The 15,475-nt window shown below is 37.2% G+C and overlaps 1 protein-coding gene across 3 annotated transcripts in view; it reads right to left on the bottom strand.

The window, feature by feature from the left end:
* The window catches only part of LOC131041778 (uncharacterized), a 191,832-nt gene that overhangs the window by 153,820 nt on the left and 22,537 nt on the right, over nt 1–15,475 (bottom strand). For 2 of the 3 annotated variants that reach the window (XM_057974984.2, XM_057974986.2), the window contains exon 2: nt 8,758–8,908. In XM_057974984.2, coding sequence (XP_057830967.2) covers nt 8,758–8,859 — 102 coding nt within the window. In that variant the 5' untranslated portion in view covers nt 8,860–8,908. Of the gene's footprint in view, nt 1–8,757; nt 8,909–11,779; nt 11,980–15,475 lie in introns of all 3 variants that reach the window. The other variant, XM_057974985.2, reaches the window with a different exon arrangement.

Raw genomic sequence — 15,475 nt, 5'->3', positions numbered from 1 at the left:
TCTGCCACAATTTCGTTGTCATCCTGTAGTAGTTTTAATTCTTCCTCGAAGGCCTTCCTCAGATTGCTCCAGGACGTTTTATGCTGAGCATCGAGGTCTGTGTACAAGTCAATAGCTATTCCTTGCAGAGTGGCCGGAAATGCCTTCACCCAGTAGTCTCGATCATCCTGGCCATTTGCTTCCCAGATGGTGACGCATGTCTTGTAATGCCGTACCGGGTTCTTTGACCCGTCGCCCATGAATTTTGGGAGTTTCTGCTTCTCCGAGTTGTGTGCCATCATTCTATTCTGTACGGTTTTATGCAATGCTTGGAAATGGCTATATGTCGGAAAGGTACTGTGTCCAGGAGGTACCGTACACTCCTGGTCTGGTCAAGCCCCTGCCAACCGGGCTTTGGTCACCTTTGCTTCTATAGTCCCTCCTTCCCGAGGTTTCCGGATCTGATCTTCCTATTTTGATGCCCTCTGACAAGGACAAATTTTTAATGCCCGACAACGTTGCTTCAAAAATAGTGGCGATTTCCTCATGCAGGTCTCGTACCGCCTCCTCTCTTGTTTGGAAAATTCCGATTGGGTGCTTTGTGATTCGGCTCTGGAGTCTTCTTCACTTGACGTAAAGTGTGAGGCCTGGTCGACGAGATATTCCTCCGCTACGTCTGGAAGTGGCAGGTTTCTGGCGACCTCGGCCAACTCCTTCCACGTACACGGTTTTTGCCTCTCCCGACTACGACTCCGACTCACACTCTGACTTCTGTTGTGTTTCTCCGGACTCCTCGAGTCGGCAACCTCCCTTAGTCGCCGTCTCTTGTCGGCCTGTTCTTTTATGTGGAGAGATCTCTGTACAATTCCCTCGTTTACTCCTTCGGTAGCAGTGGTACGTCTATCTTTGTTCGGCCGTAGGGGCATCAAGTGCCAGAGGTACGGCATCGACTAGCCTCCCTCTCCTCTTCCTCCCTACGACTCCGTTCCTCGTACCGTCGGAGAACTTGTTGCCGCCGAAGTTCCTTTGCCATTTCCTCCCTTTGGTTTTGGAGTGCAATCAAATTTCTGGCGAGTAACCTTGGAATACTCTCGAGTAGGTCAAAGACGGGGGTGCTGACGATGAGTTCACCACGTACCGTGCCTTCCGAGACGGCTCTCTCTTGAGCCTCTCATTGCACGTACTGCGTGACCGACACGTCCCACAACTCCACCAAGTCTGCCGTCAACTGATCCTCTCGTTCCTCTTCCGCAGTACTCTCTTCGTGTGTGTCGCTATCCACGACAATTAATTGTTGGTTAAACAGTTGGCCCATTAATTGCTTCCGCCTGCCGCCATAGTTATCTCCAAGTTCATTCAGGCAACGGCGCCAAAATGTTTAGTCCTAAATGTATAGTTGGTGAATAATCAGATAACACAGTATCTCCTGCACGTACCAAGTATTCATGGAACAGAACAATTGTACATCATAACATAAATGACAAATGATAATAATTAGACCAGAAAGTTATATCTTTATTCCAATGTCCAGAATTGTCCATACATAATAATCTCCCTGCCGAGGTTCCAACCAAACAATATATAGACCCGATGGTTGGTCAAGATGCCAACCATCACCAACTCCAACTACCCGATGGAAACCTCTCGGCAACAACATAAACATAACATAACACTCTTATAACTATTATTCTTACTAACATACGCTTTTACCCCTAACATAAATCCTTTGTGCCCTCTAGTAATGTTGGGTCAACGGCTATCAACAATGCTAATGCTGGTTGTAGTGCCGAAATGGCAAGTAATGGCAATATTCTAGATGCGAGGGCAAGTAATGAATCAAAAGTTGGGTGGTGTAATATAGGTTGGAGATAAATGCAGAACAAGATTGTTCAAGGAGCTCGGAAGTGAGGGGAAAGATTGCTATAATATAATCCAAGATGGGGATATTGCAAGCAAATTGTCAGGAGGATGGTCGGATAGAGGTGAAGAGGAAGAGAGATAAGAGAGCAAAGTAGGAAGGCTCTTTCAATATGCTCATTTGCTCACACGACAAGGGTGGAGCTAAATTAGAGATTGTTGACCTGTTAAAGGGTCTTGCACTTTGGTGCCTTGTTGATTTGGGGAGGAGGCTCCCTGATTGTAGCCCCACTTGGTTCGGGCCAGGTTTAAATCCCGATATTTTAATATAAATAAACAAACTTTACCAATTAAAAAAGACAAAAATTATAAAGGTCATAAATGTGATAGATGTTGTTGTCCACATGACTTCACATAAAAATCTCTAGTTATTATAGGGTCAATGTTCAAAAATAAAAGAATAGATAAATAGTAATATTCATTAAAAGCTCATGTCATCTCATCTTATCATTCAACATAGGGAAAAGAAAAATTTGTAATAAGAACTCAAACGATATATCCTTTAGTAATCCACACAAATCAAGTTATAAAAAAAATTACTTAACAAATTTGCCTCTTTTTAGATTGACAAGAATAAATATTGATATTGACTAAAAATGGTATTACGTTTCATTGGTTAGAAATTGAAAAACCAATTATAACTAGTTAAGAGCAAAAGTAAAAATTGATCACTTTAGTATCCTACCAAGGTAGAGACTAATAAGAAAATTAAATATTTGAATTAATATGCATTGTAAAAGCTATTGCAAATTCCAATTTAATAAACAAGTTATATGCTAGATAGTGTATTTCTGATTTTTGGTATTATTATTATGACAATAATATTATCGTCTTTCTTTTCTGCAGGTCTGAAGGATGAACATGTATCGATTTCAATGTCATCCTTTTCTTTTGAATGATGTATATATAGTAAGACAGCCACGATCAAGCGGCACCTTGATCGGACATGTCTTTTAGACATGTCCGACCAAGATGTCACTTGGTCGTGACTTGTCTACCAATTCACTTAGTGTTATGATAACTAATCGGTGTCAAAGCAAATGATAACAGATCGATATAAACACACCCGATAATGAATCGGTGTTAATAGCAAACAATAACAGATCGATATAAACACACTCGATAATGAATCGGTGTTAATAGCAAACAAGCCCGATAACAAATAGCATTAGATCGACGCTTAACTATGTTAAGCAGGTCGTCGATCTAATCCATCTTTATCAATATCATAATTATGATCAATGTTACAGTCTGATAAATATATTCAGTTCGGAAAGCATAAATCAAATAATCTAACAGCATAAATGAGTAAACCAAAACAGAATAGAAGAGATTAACGAGTTAGGAAAGTCTTATCTTGCAGAAGCTACTAATGCATTAACACTCCCTCTTAGCTTTGGAAGATAGATAAAGTAACCTGCATCACATTTCCTTTTTCATAATGTCAGTCTCCAAGAATATGTCATCTATACATATGATAAGAAGTATCATCAAGACATAATATAAAACATCATTCATAGAGTATCACCTAACCATGTGATATAAAAAATCATCATTCCATTATGACAAGATATCACCTAAACACGTGATATCAGTATTGCCTAAACACGCAATACTAAGGATAAACATATGAGGATGGTTAGATTCTCATCTTATCCTGTTTGTGATATGTGCACAAACATTTTATACAAATGTTTTATCACAACACCATCATGGCACATCCATGACATACCAGAGATCCAACATGATAACTGGTTTAAAAAATCATAAGATCGTCACCTTATGATGTCTACATACAAGTGTTCATAATCTGAGAGATCGTCACCTCTTAGATATGAACACAGGGGGGTGAAACCCAGAATGTCCCAACATGACAAAAGAAGTTTACACATTAAACATCGTATTTACAAAGCAGATTACCTTTCTATCATACCTAAACCTTTTCTGAAGTGATCAACCTTCACTCTGGAAAGTGGTTTGGTCAGAATATCTGCAGTCTGATCTCCTATGTTAACATATTCTAATTTGATCACATTTTTGTCTACCATGTCTCGCACATAATGGTATGGAATCTCAATATGCTTGGATCTGTCATGAAATACTGGATTTATAGAAAGCTTTATGCAGCTCTGGTTGTCACAATGGATGACAGTGGGTTTCATAGGTTCTCCAAATAGTCCCACAAGTAACTTCCTAAGCCATACTGCTTCTCGAGCAGCCATGGAAGCTGCAATGTACTTGGCCTCGGTGGAACTCTGAGCTACAGAAGACTGTTTTCTGCTGATCCAAGATATCATGGCTGATCCTAAACTGAAGCAACACCCTGAAGTGCTTTTCCTGTCAGTCACACTCCCAGCCCAATCTGAGTCTGTAAATCCGTGTAGGTCTAGATTGACTTTCTCATATTTGAGACCAAGGTTTAGAGTACCTTGTAAGTATCTCATAATGTGTTTCACTGCAATCAAGTGAATTTCCTTAGGCTCACACATAAACTAACTTAAGGCATTAACAGAATAACAGATATCTGGCCTTGTATTCACCAGATACATCAGAGACCCAATCATCTGTCTGTAGAGTGTAGGATCAGTGGATTGTGACTCTGTTGCTGCTTCCCTAAGTTTATGTAAATTTGTTTCCATGGGAGATGTCATAGGTCTGCAGTTATGCATTATGAAATTCTTCAAAATGTCCAAGGTATACTTTCCTTGGTTTAGTATAATATTGTCAGAATTCTGCCATACTTCTAATCCTAGGAAGTAATGAAGGAGTTCTAAGTCCTTCATATCAAATTCTTTGGATAGAGCATTCTTGCAATGATCTAGAAGATGATCATTTCCTATGATTAATAAGTCATCAACATATAAAATCAACATTAGCATATCATCTTTATTTCTTTTGTAGTAGAGATTAGGATCTGCATCATTTTTATAGAAGCCTAGTCTTGAGAGATAGGTGTCAATTCTTTCATACCAGGCCCTGGGGCCTGTTTAAGCCCATAGAGAGCTTTCTTGAGTCTGCACACATGAAACTCTACATCATAAATTTCAAACCCTTCAGGTTGCTCTAGGTAGACTTCTATTGAGATCTCACCATTTAGAAATGTTGTCTTAACATCCATTTGGTGTACCTTCCATCCTTTTGCTGCTGCAATGGCTAATACAGCTCTCACTGATGTATACCTGGCAACAGGTGCAAAGGTTTCTTCATAGTCTATTCCCTCCCTTTGTGAGAATCCTCTGGCTACAAATCTGGCCTTGTGTTTCTCAATACTGCTGTCTGCAGCATGTTTGATTTTGAATAACCATTTAGATGAAACCACAAATTTCTTGGTTGGCCTAGGAACAATCTCCCAAACATCATTTTTCATAATGGATTGATACTCTTCAGACGTGGCATCCTTCCATACTTGATGTTTAAGTGCATCTGATACATTGTTTGGTTCAGTTTTAGAAAGATTATTCATGAGCACAACATAGCTAGTGAATTTATTAGGTCTTTTGCTTTCCCTGAAGGAGCAGCAAACTTCTGAGCTTCTGCTACAGTCTTGGTGGCCCATAGAGGTCTCTTCTTGAGGTTTTCTTTAGGTGGGTTTGAAGTTTCACCTATGGTTTCCTCAAGATTCTCCCTCTGAAGCTCAGGAGTGGGGTCTTCTTCTATGTTAGGAGTGGGGATATAAATTTCAGGCTCTATTGTACTTAGGGCTCTTTTGAAGGCTAAGTCTTCTTCAAAGATTACATCCCTACTAAGTTCAATATTTCTCTGACCATGTATATATATTCTATAGGCTTTGGATGTTTCGCTATATCCTACAAGTATTCCCCTTTTTCCAGAAGGTTCTAGTTTTAGTCTTTTCTCTTCAGGTACATGTATATAAACAGGACACCCAAATATCCTAAGGTGGTTGATATCTGACTTTAGTTTGGTAAATACTTCCTCGGGAGTTTTATCTTCAAGATGTGAGTGAGGACATCTGTTTTGGATATACACAGCAGTGTTAGTTGCTTCTGCCCAAATATTGATATTTAGATTCTGATCAAGAATCATGGCTTTGGCAGCTTCTACAATTGTCCTATTTTTCCTCTTAGCTACCCCATTTTGTTGAGGATTATAAGGTATTGTTAGCTCCCTCTTAATCCCTGAGTTTTTACAAAAATCTCTAAATAATTCTGATGTGTATTCCCCCCCATTATCAGATCTTAGGGTTTTGATTTTATTACCTGAGTAGTTTTCTGTCAATGATTTAAACTCTTTAAACCTACTAAGGATCTCTTCTGATTCTTTACACTTCAAAAAGTAGATCCAAGTTTTCCTAGAGTAGTCATCAACAAATATTACATAATACAAACATCCTCCTAGAGAAGGAGCGGACATAGGTCCACATACATCAAAATGAACTAATTCTAATACTTTGCTTGTTTTCCTAGTACTATAATGGAAGGCACCCTTGATATTTTTACCTAGGGCACATCCCTTGCATGTCTCTGAATGATATTGCTACAACTTAGGTAACCCTGTGACAAGGTTTCCCATAGATGACAAAGCTCTATAATTCAGGTGGCCTAGTCTTCTATGTCAGACCTCATTTGCATTTGTTACTTCGTGAATCAAGGCTAGGTTGGGCTCTATGCACAGCTCATACAAATAGCCTCGTCTTTGACCAATGACTTTAGCTTTCTTGATGGAAGAATTTTTCGGCCAAGCCAACACCTTGTTCTCCATGAAGGTTACTCTGTATCCGTTATCTTCTAGGGCTGATATGGAGACTAGATTTCTCTTGATGTCGGGGACATACAGTACTCCTTCGAGTTGCAATGATATACCTGTCTTTAGTTTGATGGTGCAGGAACCAATTCCTCTAACTGGATGTGAGGAATCATCTCCGATGGTTACTTCCTCTTCATTATCCTCTGTCATGGAGTCTAGCACTTCTCTAAACCCTGTAATGTGTCTGGATGAACCGCTGTCGATCACCCAGGAGTTAGACTTATTTGATGCATGGCTTGTAAGCGCTGAGTAGAGGACATAGTTTTGGGAGTTATCTTCTCTTTTAGATTTTCCTGCTCTGGCAAATGTGGCTTGTTTGGCTCTCTCTAGACATTTTGCAACAAAGTGCCCGAACTTATCGCACCTATAGCATTGAATATGTGATAGGTCTCTCTTTGAAGTGTTCTTGCCTTGATGACTCTTCCTTTTCCTAATTGCTTCTTCTTGGTTGTCTTATTTGTGTTAGCATTTAGGACTTGAAGGTCTTCATCTATGTTCTTTTGTTTTACTCCCATCTTGTTCAATCTTGATTCTTCTTGGAGACAATCGTCCCTTAATCTTTCAAACTTAGGATATTTGGACCTTGCACTGATGCCTTGGATGAATGTACTCCATCCACTAGGCAACCCATCTAGAGCAATGAGTGTTAACTCTTTGCTTTTGATCTCGTAATCCAAAGTTGCTAGTTCATCTCTTAGAGTTGATATCCGCATAAAGTAGGCGTTGATTGTCTCCCCCTTGTTCATGGTGATATGATTTATTTCTCATTTTAATGCCAGAGTTCAACTTGCATTCGATATCTCAAATGTGCTTTCAAGTGCTTTGAACATTTTATAGGCTGTCTGATGTTTTCTTATAATGGGCATTATGTTGTTTCTCACCCCATCAACTATTATTTTGATGGCTTTTTCATTTCCTTCAATCCATGCAGTTTTGTCAGGTTCATTTTCAGGTTGATCGTTTTTAGTTTGAACAAATGAATCTACTTTGTTCTCTTTTAAGATCATCTGGATTCTGAACTTCCAGGCTGAAAAATCATCGCCACCTCCGAGTCTGTCTTCGAATCTGATAGCGCTGGCCATTGGAGAAATGTGATGTAGTATATAACCTTGTTCTTAAATTATTCACAAAATTGAATAGCCTCAAGTTCGATCAACTTGGCTCTAATACCACGTAAAAGTTATTGCAATTTCCAATTTAATAAACAAGTTATATGCTAGATAGTGTATTTCTGATTTTTTGGTATTATTATTATGACAATAATATTATCGTCTTTCTTTTCTGCAGGTCTGAAGGATGAACATGTATCGATTTCAATGTCATCCTTTTCTTTTGAATGATGTATATATAGTAAGACAGCCACGATCAAGTGGCACCTTGATCGGACATGTCTTTTAGACATGTCCGACCAAGATGTCACTTGGTCGTGACTTGTCTACCGATTCACTTAGTGTTATGATAACTAATCGGTGTCAAAGCAAATGATAACAGATCGATATAAACACACCCGATAATGAATCGGTGTTAACAGCAAACAATAACAGATCGATATAAAGTAAACACACTCAATAATGAATCGGTGTTAATAGCAAACAAGCCCGATAACAAATAGCATTAGATCGACGCTTAACTATGTTAAGCAGGTCGTCGATCTAATCCATCTTTATCAATATCATAATTATGATCAATGTTACAGTCTGATAAACATATTCAGTTCGGAAAGCATAAATCAGATAATCTAACAGCATAGATGAGTAAACCAAAACAGAATAGAAGAGATTAACGAGTTAGGAAAGTCTTATCTTGCAGAAGCTACTAATGCATTAACATGCATAAAGTAAAAAAAAATCCCGAAATGGGAGGTCTCATAGATCATATTGGCATGCTAGGCTGGTAGCTAAAAGGATGCCTTCACCTTAGTTATGATTGCAAAAGGTACTCTAAGGAATTATCATTAACAGCAAGCAACCAAAAATAATTGACATAATATGTTTTATCATGAGATTCCAGCCCATTGACTCCAGATAATTTCAAACATGTATAAAAATTGATCTTAGAAAAACAAACAATCAATCACTGTCGACAGAAGCTAAGGACCTCCTTGGAACAGGCTTTCAAGAGTGAATGTGTTGCAAATGTATATGATTGCCTTAGCCTTGAAACTCTTAAACTTTGAACTTCTTGTTTGTCCTCTTCCATGATGCTATGTAGCGGAAGCCTTAAATGCTGACAAGAGTATACTCCCTATCTGCGGCATTACATCAGATGTTAGTGCAGCAGAAAAAAATATTGATGGAGAAGAAACTCCTGGCAAAATACATTACATCACAAAAAGAAATACTGCAAAACACTTTTTAGTCAATGTCAACAATGCATCAAAAACTAATATAAGGATTCTAGCTAAAAACTTCAAGCAACAGATAGTTATTGGTGTGGATCCTCAGGTAACAAGTAGGAAACAGCATTCCAGCAAGACACTAGTTAGAAAAAGATTTGCTAAAGAAATGCAGGTATGTAGATTGTTAAGGCAAATACAGTATCCATTAGACAACTACACAGAGATTAGTGGGGGGATAAAGAATTACTAGAAAAAAATCCTTCTCTAGACTAATCAACAAACAAAAAGATCGAGATTTTTAATTTCATGGGAAAAAAACAAATTAGGGTAAGGGTTAGGGTTAGAGAAAAGATCAGAAATGCATAGTTAACCAGAAAAAAGGACTGATTAAAAAATTAATGGTGTCACAGTTAAGTCTCAATTATCTCAAATTCTCAATAATCACAATTTTCCCCAATTTCTGAAACTGAGGTCTACTACCATGTGGAGCTCTGTAAAAAGGAAATGCATATGAAAAAACTTTCCTACTATACTTACTAACAAAAACTATGAGAGAAAAATTACATTGCACCAGATTCATCTAGTTCAGTGCTTTCTTTGCTCTAACCGAGCAACCTGGAGCCACATGTGGTTGAAAACAGAAATCCTTAAATTGTTAGACAGAAATCCATAATTTTTTGTTAGAATGACACCATCACTCACTGCATTTCTCAATCCCATGATCAGTCTTAACAACACCCTTTGGTCAAGGCAGAAAATTGTGTCGGGTGGCCCCTAAGGGAGATAGCTTCAAGCACCTATCTAGGCCTCTATTATTTTTCCCCACTAACAGACGTCAATTACTGCTGACAAACTACTAGAATTGGAGCCAATGATAAGGGAATGGATCAGAGACAAAGTCTCGGACCAACCATAGCAGCCCAACTACAACAATCTCAAATGCAATAAACACTATGAAAACATGTCATTTTGCATTTTTTTGACCATCCAACCTGTTTGTAGCACAAACAATGTTTGTGAACAGAATATCTGTTTCTAGGACAAAACAACCACAAGGGAGGTCATGGGATAAAAATGGCTCCATTTTATGGCCATTACTTGTTACTGTGCAACTCCTGCAAATTCATTGCAGCAGACTAAAAATCTGTACTTTTCCAGTTGCTCAATGAAATATATATCCTCACCTTTTTGCTATCCTGCTACTAGAATTTATATTGACTACAACAACATTGTAATTGTCATAGTGTCCAGCCTGCTAAAGAATCACTGATGTGAGGATGAGGCTCCACAGGTTGTGCCAATAGGAATATATACATGCTTGTTTAAATTTAGGTCAATAACCAAAGGTCAAGTTAAATCAAAGTAACAGGAACTAGGCATTGCAATTAGTGAAATTCAGGGCCATACTATCTTAAACAGAAATCAGAAGACAATACTCGTCATTATATGTGAGATAAAGTTTGTTCACAAAAAATAAAAAAGGCATTTGAATAAGATGTTTAGATGCTAAATAATTACAAAACACCTAAACCAAATTTTAAAGCCAAAATATGAAGTTAAAAAAGTGCCCCACACACCTACCTATGTAAATAAAATTTGTTCACAGTTTGCCCAACAAAATAGGGGCACTTTAAAAAGAAGAAGAAAAGAAACAATTGTGATCCCTAACGATCATATGTAGATAATAAATTCAATGGTGAAACTCATTTTCTTCAAGATATTGTGATACACATGGAAATTTATGAGAGAGGGTGAAGGGAGTAGTGGATGCCATGGCAGAGACTGATGTTGGCATGAGGTTTGACCTCCCATCTCAAACAGAGGGCTAAGGATTATCGTCAGCGTAGCACTCAAGCTCAATAAATTCCCTGCAATGGCATTCCTTATAACCACAATGCATTCCAAATTGTCGAACATGTGCTTGATAATGTAAGGGATGCTCTGTTTTTCAGATGGAACCTTGTCATGCCAATAGGGCAGGGATGCAGGCCAACCTTTACAAAATACTATTAATATTCAAGTTATGGATGGTTCACAGTCATTAAGTATAAATCAGCACTATAACAGAGGTTATTCTTCTTCCAGTTTTATATACATATAAAAATCATAGCAGCATCCGAAAAGGCCAAGATTAAAAAACTTTGATGTTGTTAAAAAAAGGCCATATGCTATCAAAATAAGTAATGATCTGTAATATTTTCAGTGAATGTTCTAGAAGGGCCCATGGAGCCTTACCTTATTTGCAGGGCACAAAATAGAAATGTCCCAAGGATCAGTAACTGGACAACGATATTCACACATAAATCCATTCTCTCTATTTTATTTCTATATATCTGAAATGCAAATATCAAAACAGTGCTTACCCCACCTATTCCTGAGGTAACCAATTAATACCCTGTATGAGTGGTAATTAATTTATCAAACAAGAAATGACTTGTTTGGTGTATGCATTTTCAGTTATAATAATTTTGGGCTGTTCTTCGAGATATCATGGCAGACATATAGCTAAAATAAAAGATAGAACTGGCTTTATTATAGCCCAGCTTTTTGAACTTATTCAACACATATGCCTGTTGAAAGTCATATTTCAGTTTATTTGAATAAACAATCCTGACAGGAAAGAGCTGTGACAATGACAATAAGGTAACACAAATCAATGAAGAGTTTCAATTTACTAAATAATTATCACTCCAAATTACAGACCCAATCCAACTTAGGCACTGATAGAGAATCACAAGGCAATACAAAAGGCAGAAATCATAATAGGCTGATTTTGCATACCAAAATATGCTTCTCAGAATCCTTGGCATATTTTGTTGGGTAGCTTCAAAAAAATATAATGGCCCAGGACTACAATACGATTCATTCCACCCTCGAATCTTCAGCTCCAATAGATAATGCACTCCTAAATTTTTTTTTTCCTGCGTAAGCACTTCTCCAATGCGTATTTTTTGTGGGATACGAGAGATTTTCTTGAAAATCTACAAGGAAAAGCATAGGAGCTAATTAAGATACTAGCTAGCAATTGCACCCAAAGGATGTGTAATGATTATGCTAATAGAAAATTATTTGCTAGAGAGTACAATTTGACTTGTACATAGAAGAAAAGTGTGGCCAAGAGAGCAAAATGAAAATATTAAAGTCAAATTTGCACAAAATTAGGTCACTTATCAAAATATATCTCAATATACATGTATCAAAACATTCCCTTAAAATAAACACAAAACTAAATAAAATTAACATAAATATACAAATTTAACCCATTATATGTGTGTGTGTGTGTACATACATACACACACACACACACATATATATATATACACATACATATATACATACATACATATATATATATATATATATACACATACATATATATATACATATATGTGTATATATATGTATACACATACATATATCTATACATACATACATACATACATACATATATATATAGAGAGAGAGAGAGACACACACACACACGTATACATATATGAAAGATGCCAACTGCTGATTGGCACAATCTAGCAGATTTGTTTAAATAAGATTCTTTGACCAGCGCGTAGATGTTTTGGGTTTGAAGAGTTTTGAGGTTTGCTTGCGTGTTATTAACTTTTGAATGTTGCACAATGAAAGAAATATGCAAAATACAACTAATCTAATACTGAAAATTGAATTCAGACTTCTGATTTCTTTATTGCGGCAAACAAGAAAGACAAATAATAACTAATTTATTCCACACAAAGCTCAAATAGCATACCAAGTGTCCAGAGCTTGCCTAGTTGAGCTATTTTATTTGACTAGAATGCAAGAAATGATGATATAGGTGCTTCCAAGATGAACTAACAGCACCAATGAGTTTTATACGTATATGCTGCATAACCCACAAAGTCTCTAGGCAAGGGTTCCAAATTCTGGCACTTTCCCCAATAAATTGCTCAATTAATCCTCTTAGGCATTAATTCCACCTGAAAATCTTTGCGATCTGCAATTATTTATTGCTGACAATGAAATTTGTGACAAATCCAACTGCCGTAACCCTGTCATTAATTTTATTTGGTGCAAAGGATCTCTCACAGGGGTACGGCTTGCCGTACCAACTGTACGGCTGCGATAAGAACGTTGTGGCTGCAGATTATGACCTCCAAATGACCAAGAAATGGTCTCCACAAATACTTCTTGCTGTAAAAGATGAATATTCCTCAATCTGGTCCTCAAATGACCTGAAATTAATCTTCTATAAGCACCACAATGCTGGAAAATGACCAAATCTAACTGGGGATACGTCCAATCAATGAAGAAATGGGAGTTTTGTTCCCAATTCCCTGTGAATACCTTCTAAATTTGCAGACTTCCTTCCACAAGAGTTGATAAGAAAAAAGCAATCAAGAATGGCAAAATGAATGTCAAATGCTTCTTTTAAACTTCCTCAAACCCTAATTCGAATTTATTAAACATGTTAAAATGTTTCTTTTTATTAAAAAATAACTTCCCCTAAGTGGTTTGACCCATTGGGGGTCTAATTCCTCATTAAAAGTGGCCATATTATTAAGTTATAACTTCTAGGAAAATGTGCCAAGGGGCCACTTTATTGTAATATAAAGTGATTATATTATCAGTTTATTATTATTTATTTAATCCAACTTAGAAAATATTAAATATTTCCCAAATAATTCAAAAGCTGCTCATCTGGACTTCGAATCGAATTCTGACTGAAGCCCCCTGTGTCCATGGATAAACTCTGAGTGTTGCAGGCTAACTGGCAGTGATCCCCCTAAAAAGTAGGAATCCTCCTAGAAAGTAGGAAACTGTCTCCAAACATCTGAGTCAACTAGTAGTCCTCCCTAAAATTTAGGAGATGGTCTCAAATGATCTAGAATGGTTCCTAGACACCCCGGAACCAACTCTCAGTCATTCCCTAAAAAATAGGGATCCCTCCTAAAAACTAGGAATTGTCGTTTGAATGTCTGAATTGGCTCACAAAGCCCTCTGCAAGCTCCATGACTCCTGAATGGGTTCCCTCTTCACTACTAGCCCACGGGAACCAGATAATAGACCAATCCCTACTCAATTCCCTGTCACCTAAGAAGGGGACATTACTATATATATATATAACAAGGAAGCAATAATCGTTTGGGGAATTAATTGGCAAAACAAAAGTATAAGATTTTTTCAAAACATCAGGAAAAAATCAGATTTACAATAAAACGTAAAAAATTGCAGAAAAACAATCAAAAACTACTTTTTTGTATATTTTAGGGCATTTCCATAGCATAGAGATATTGTAGGCAAATAAAATAGACACTTCAACACATGAATTGCGGGAAATAGATTTTCGATGTTTATATTCATATCACTGATTATGTTGCACAAAATATGCTACACCATAAATAATATCTAGATGGTGATAGATGTCAAAATGTCAATTACAATATAGTTTGTGACTTTGAACAAAGTCAACTTGTAAACTAAGTACAAAATTCCAAAACATCAAATGTAGGCAATGACATGCTAGAGGGCAGGAGGACCTAATGATGAACCTCCCGAGTGAGAACCTATCCTAATTCGTTCAACCCATTGAGGACCAAAGTTGGCTTGCCTCATGATATCAAAATCTTCAGTCTCAAGTGGACGATCAGAAACAACATTATCATCATCATAAACATCATCATCATCAGCAGCAATCAACTCACACTCTGGATATATCTCATCAAGGTCAATTGGCAAGCCATCCTCAATAGTTCCTGATTTTGCCCATGTAGAAATTAGTGTTTCCCTTACAAGTGAAAAACACAATGAATAGTGAATACAATTTCAAAAACTGCAACTATATATTAATATTCTCACCTTGAGCTTTCCTTATCTTCAAGTGAAGGTTGTGATGAACAAATACCAAGCCATCCATTCGTTGTTGTGATAGGTAGTTGCGTTTCTTGGAATGTACGTGTTAAAAAACACTCCAATTACACTCACAAGCTGATGAGCTGCATGGTTGGCTCAAAATGCGCACTGCCATCCACCTTAAATTTGGTATTTCGTCTCCAAAAGAAGCCCACCATGCAGCTAAAAAACACATTATATGGAGATGATATTGTAAGACTAAGAATATCTTATAAGTGAACCTTATTGAGCATGTTGGCAAAATAAAGAGATTGTCAAAAGTTTATAGAGTCTACCTCGTTGAATGGTCTTTCTGCTTTGTATAGCAGCCCTAGAAGAGAGAAAACCCTTAGAATGCTTGTACGCTTCCAACTCTATCGTAGCCACATCAAATTTTCTCAAGTTAGGAAACATTTTTTCCATGCACTTGAAGAAGCCTTGTTTAATCTCAGCATCAATTTCCACGAACTCAATCTTATAGAATAACAAGGGATTGAGCAAGTATCCTATAGCATGGAGAGGAGTGTGCATCTATCCATCCCATCTCCTATCAATTATGTCCCACAATGGTGTTAGGGGTAAAAACGTATGTTAGTA

This window comes from Cryptomeria japonica, chromosome 10, assembly GCF_030272615.1.
Source record: "Cryptomeria japonica chromosome 10, Sugi_1.0, whole genome shotgun sequence".
NCBI classification, from domain to species: domain Eukaryota; kingdom Viridiplantae; phylum Streptophyta; class Pinopsida; order Cupressales; family Cupressaceae; genus Cryptomeria; species Cryptomeria japonica.
The sequence above is the reverse complement of the archived record's forward strand: the minus strand, read 5'-3'. Positions and strand labels throughout refer to the sequence as shown.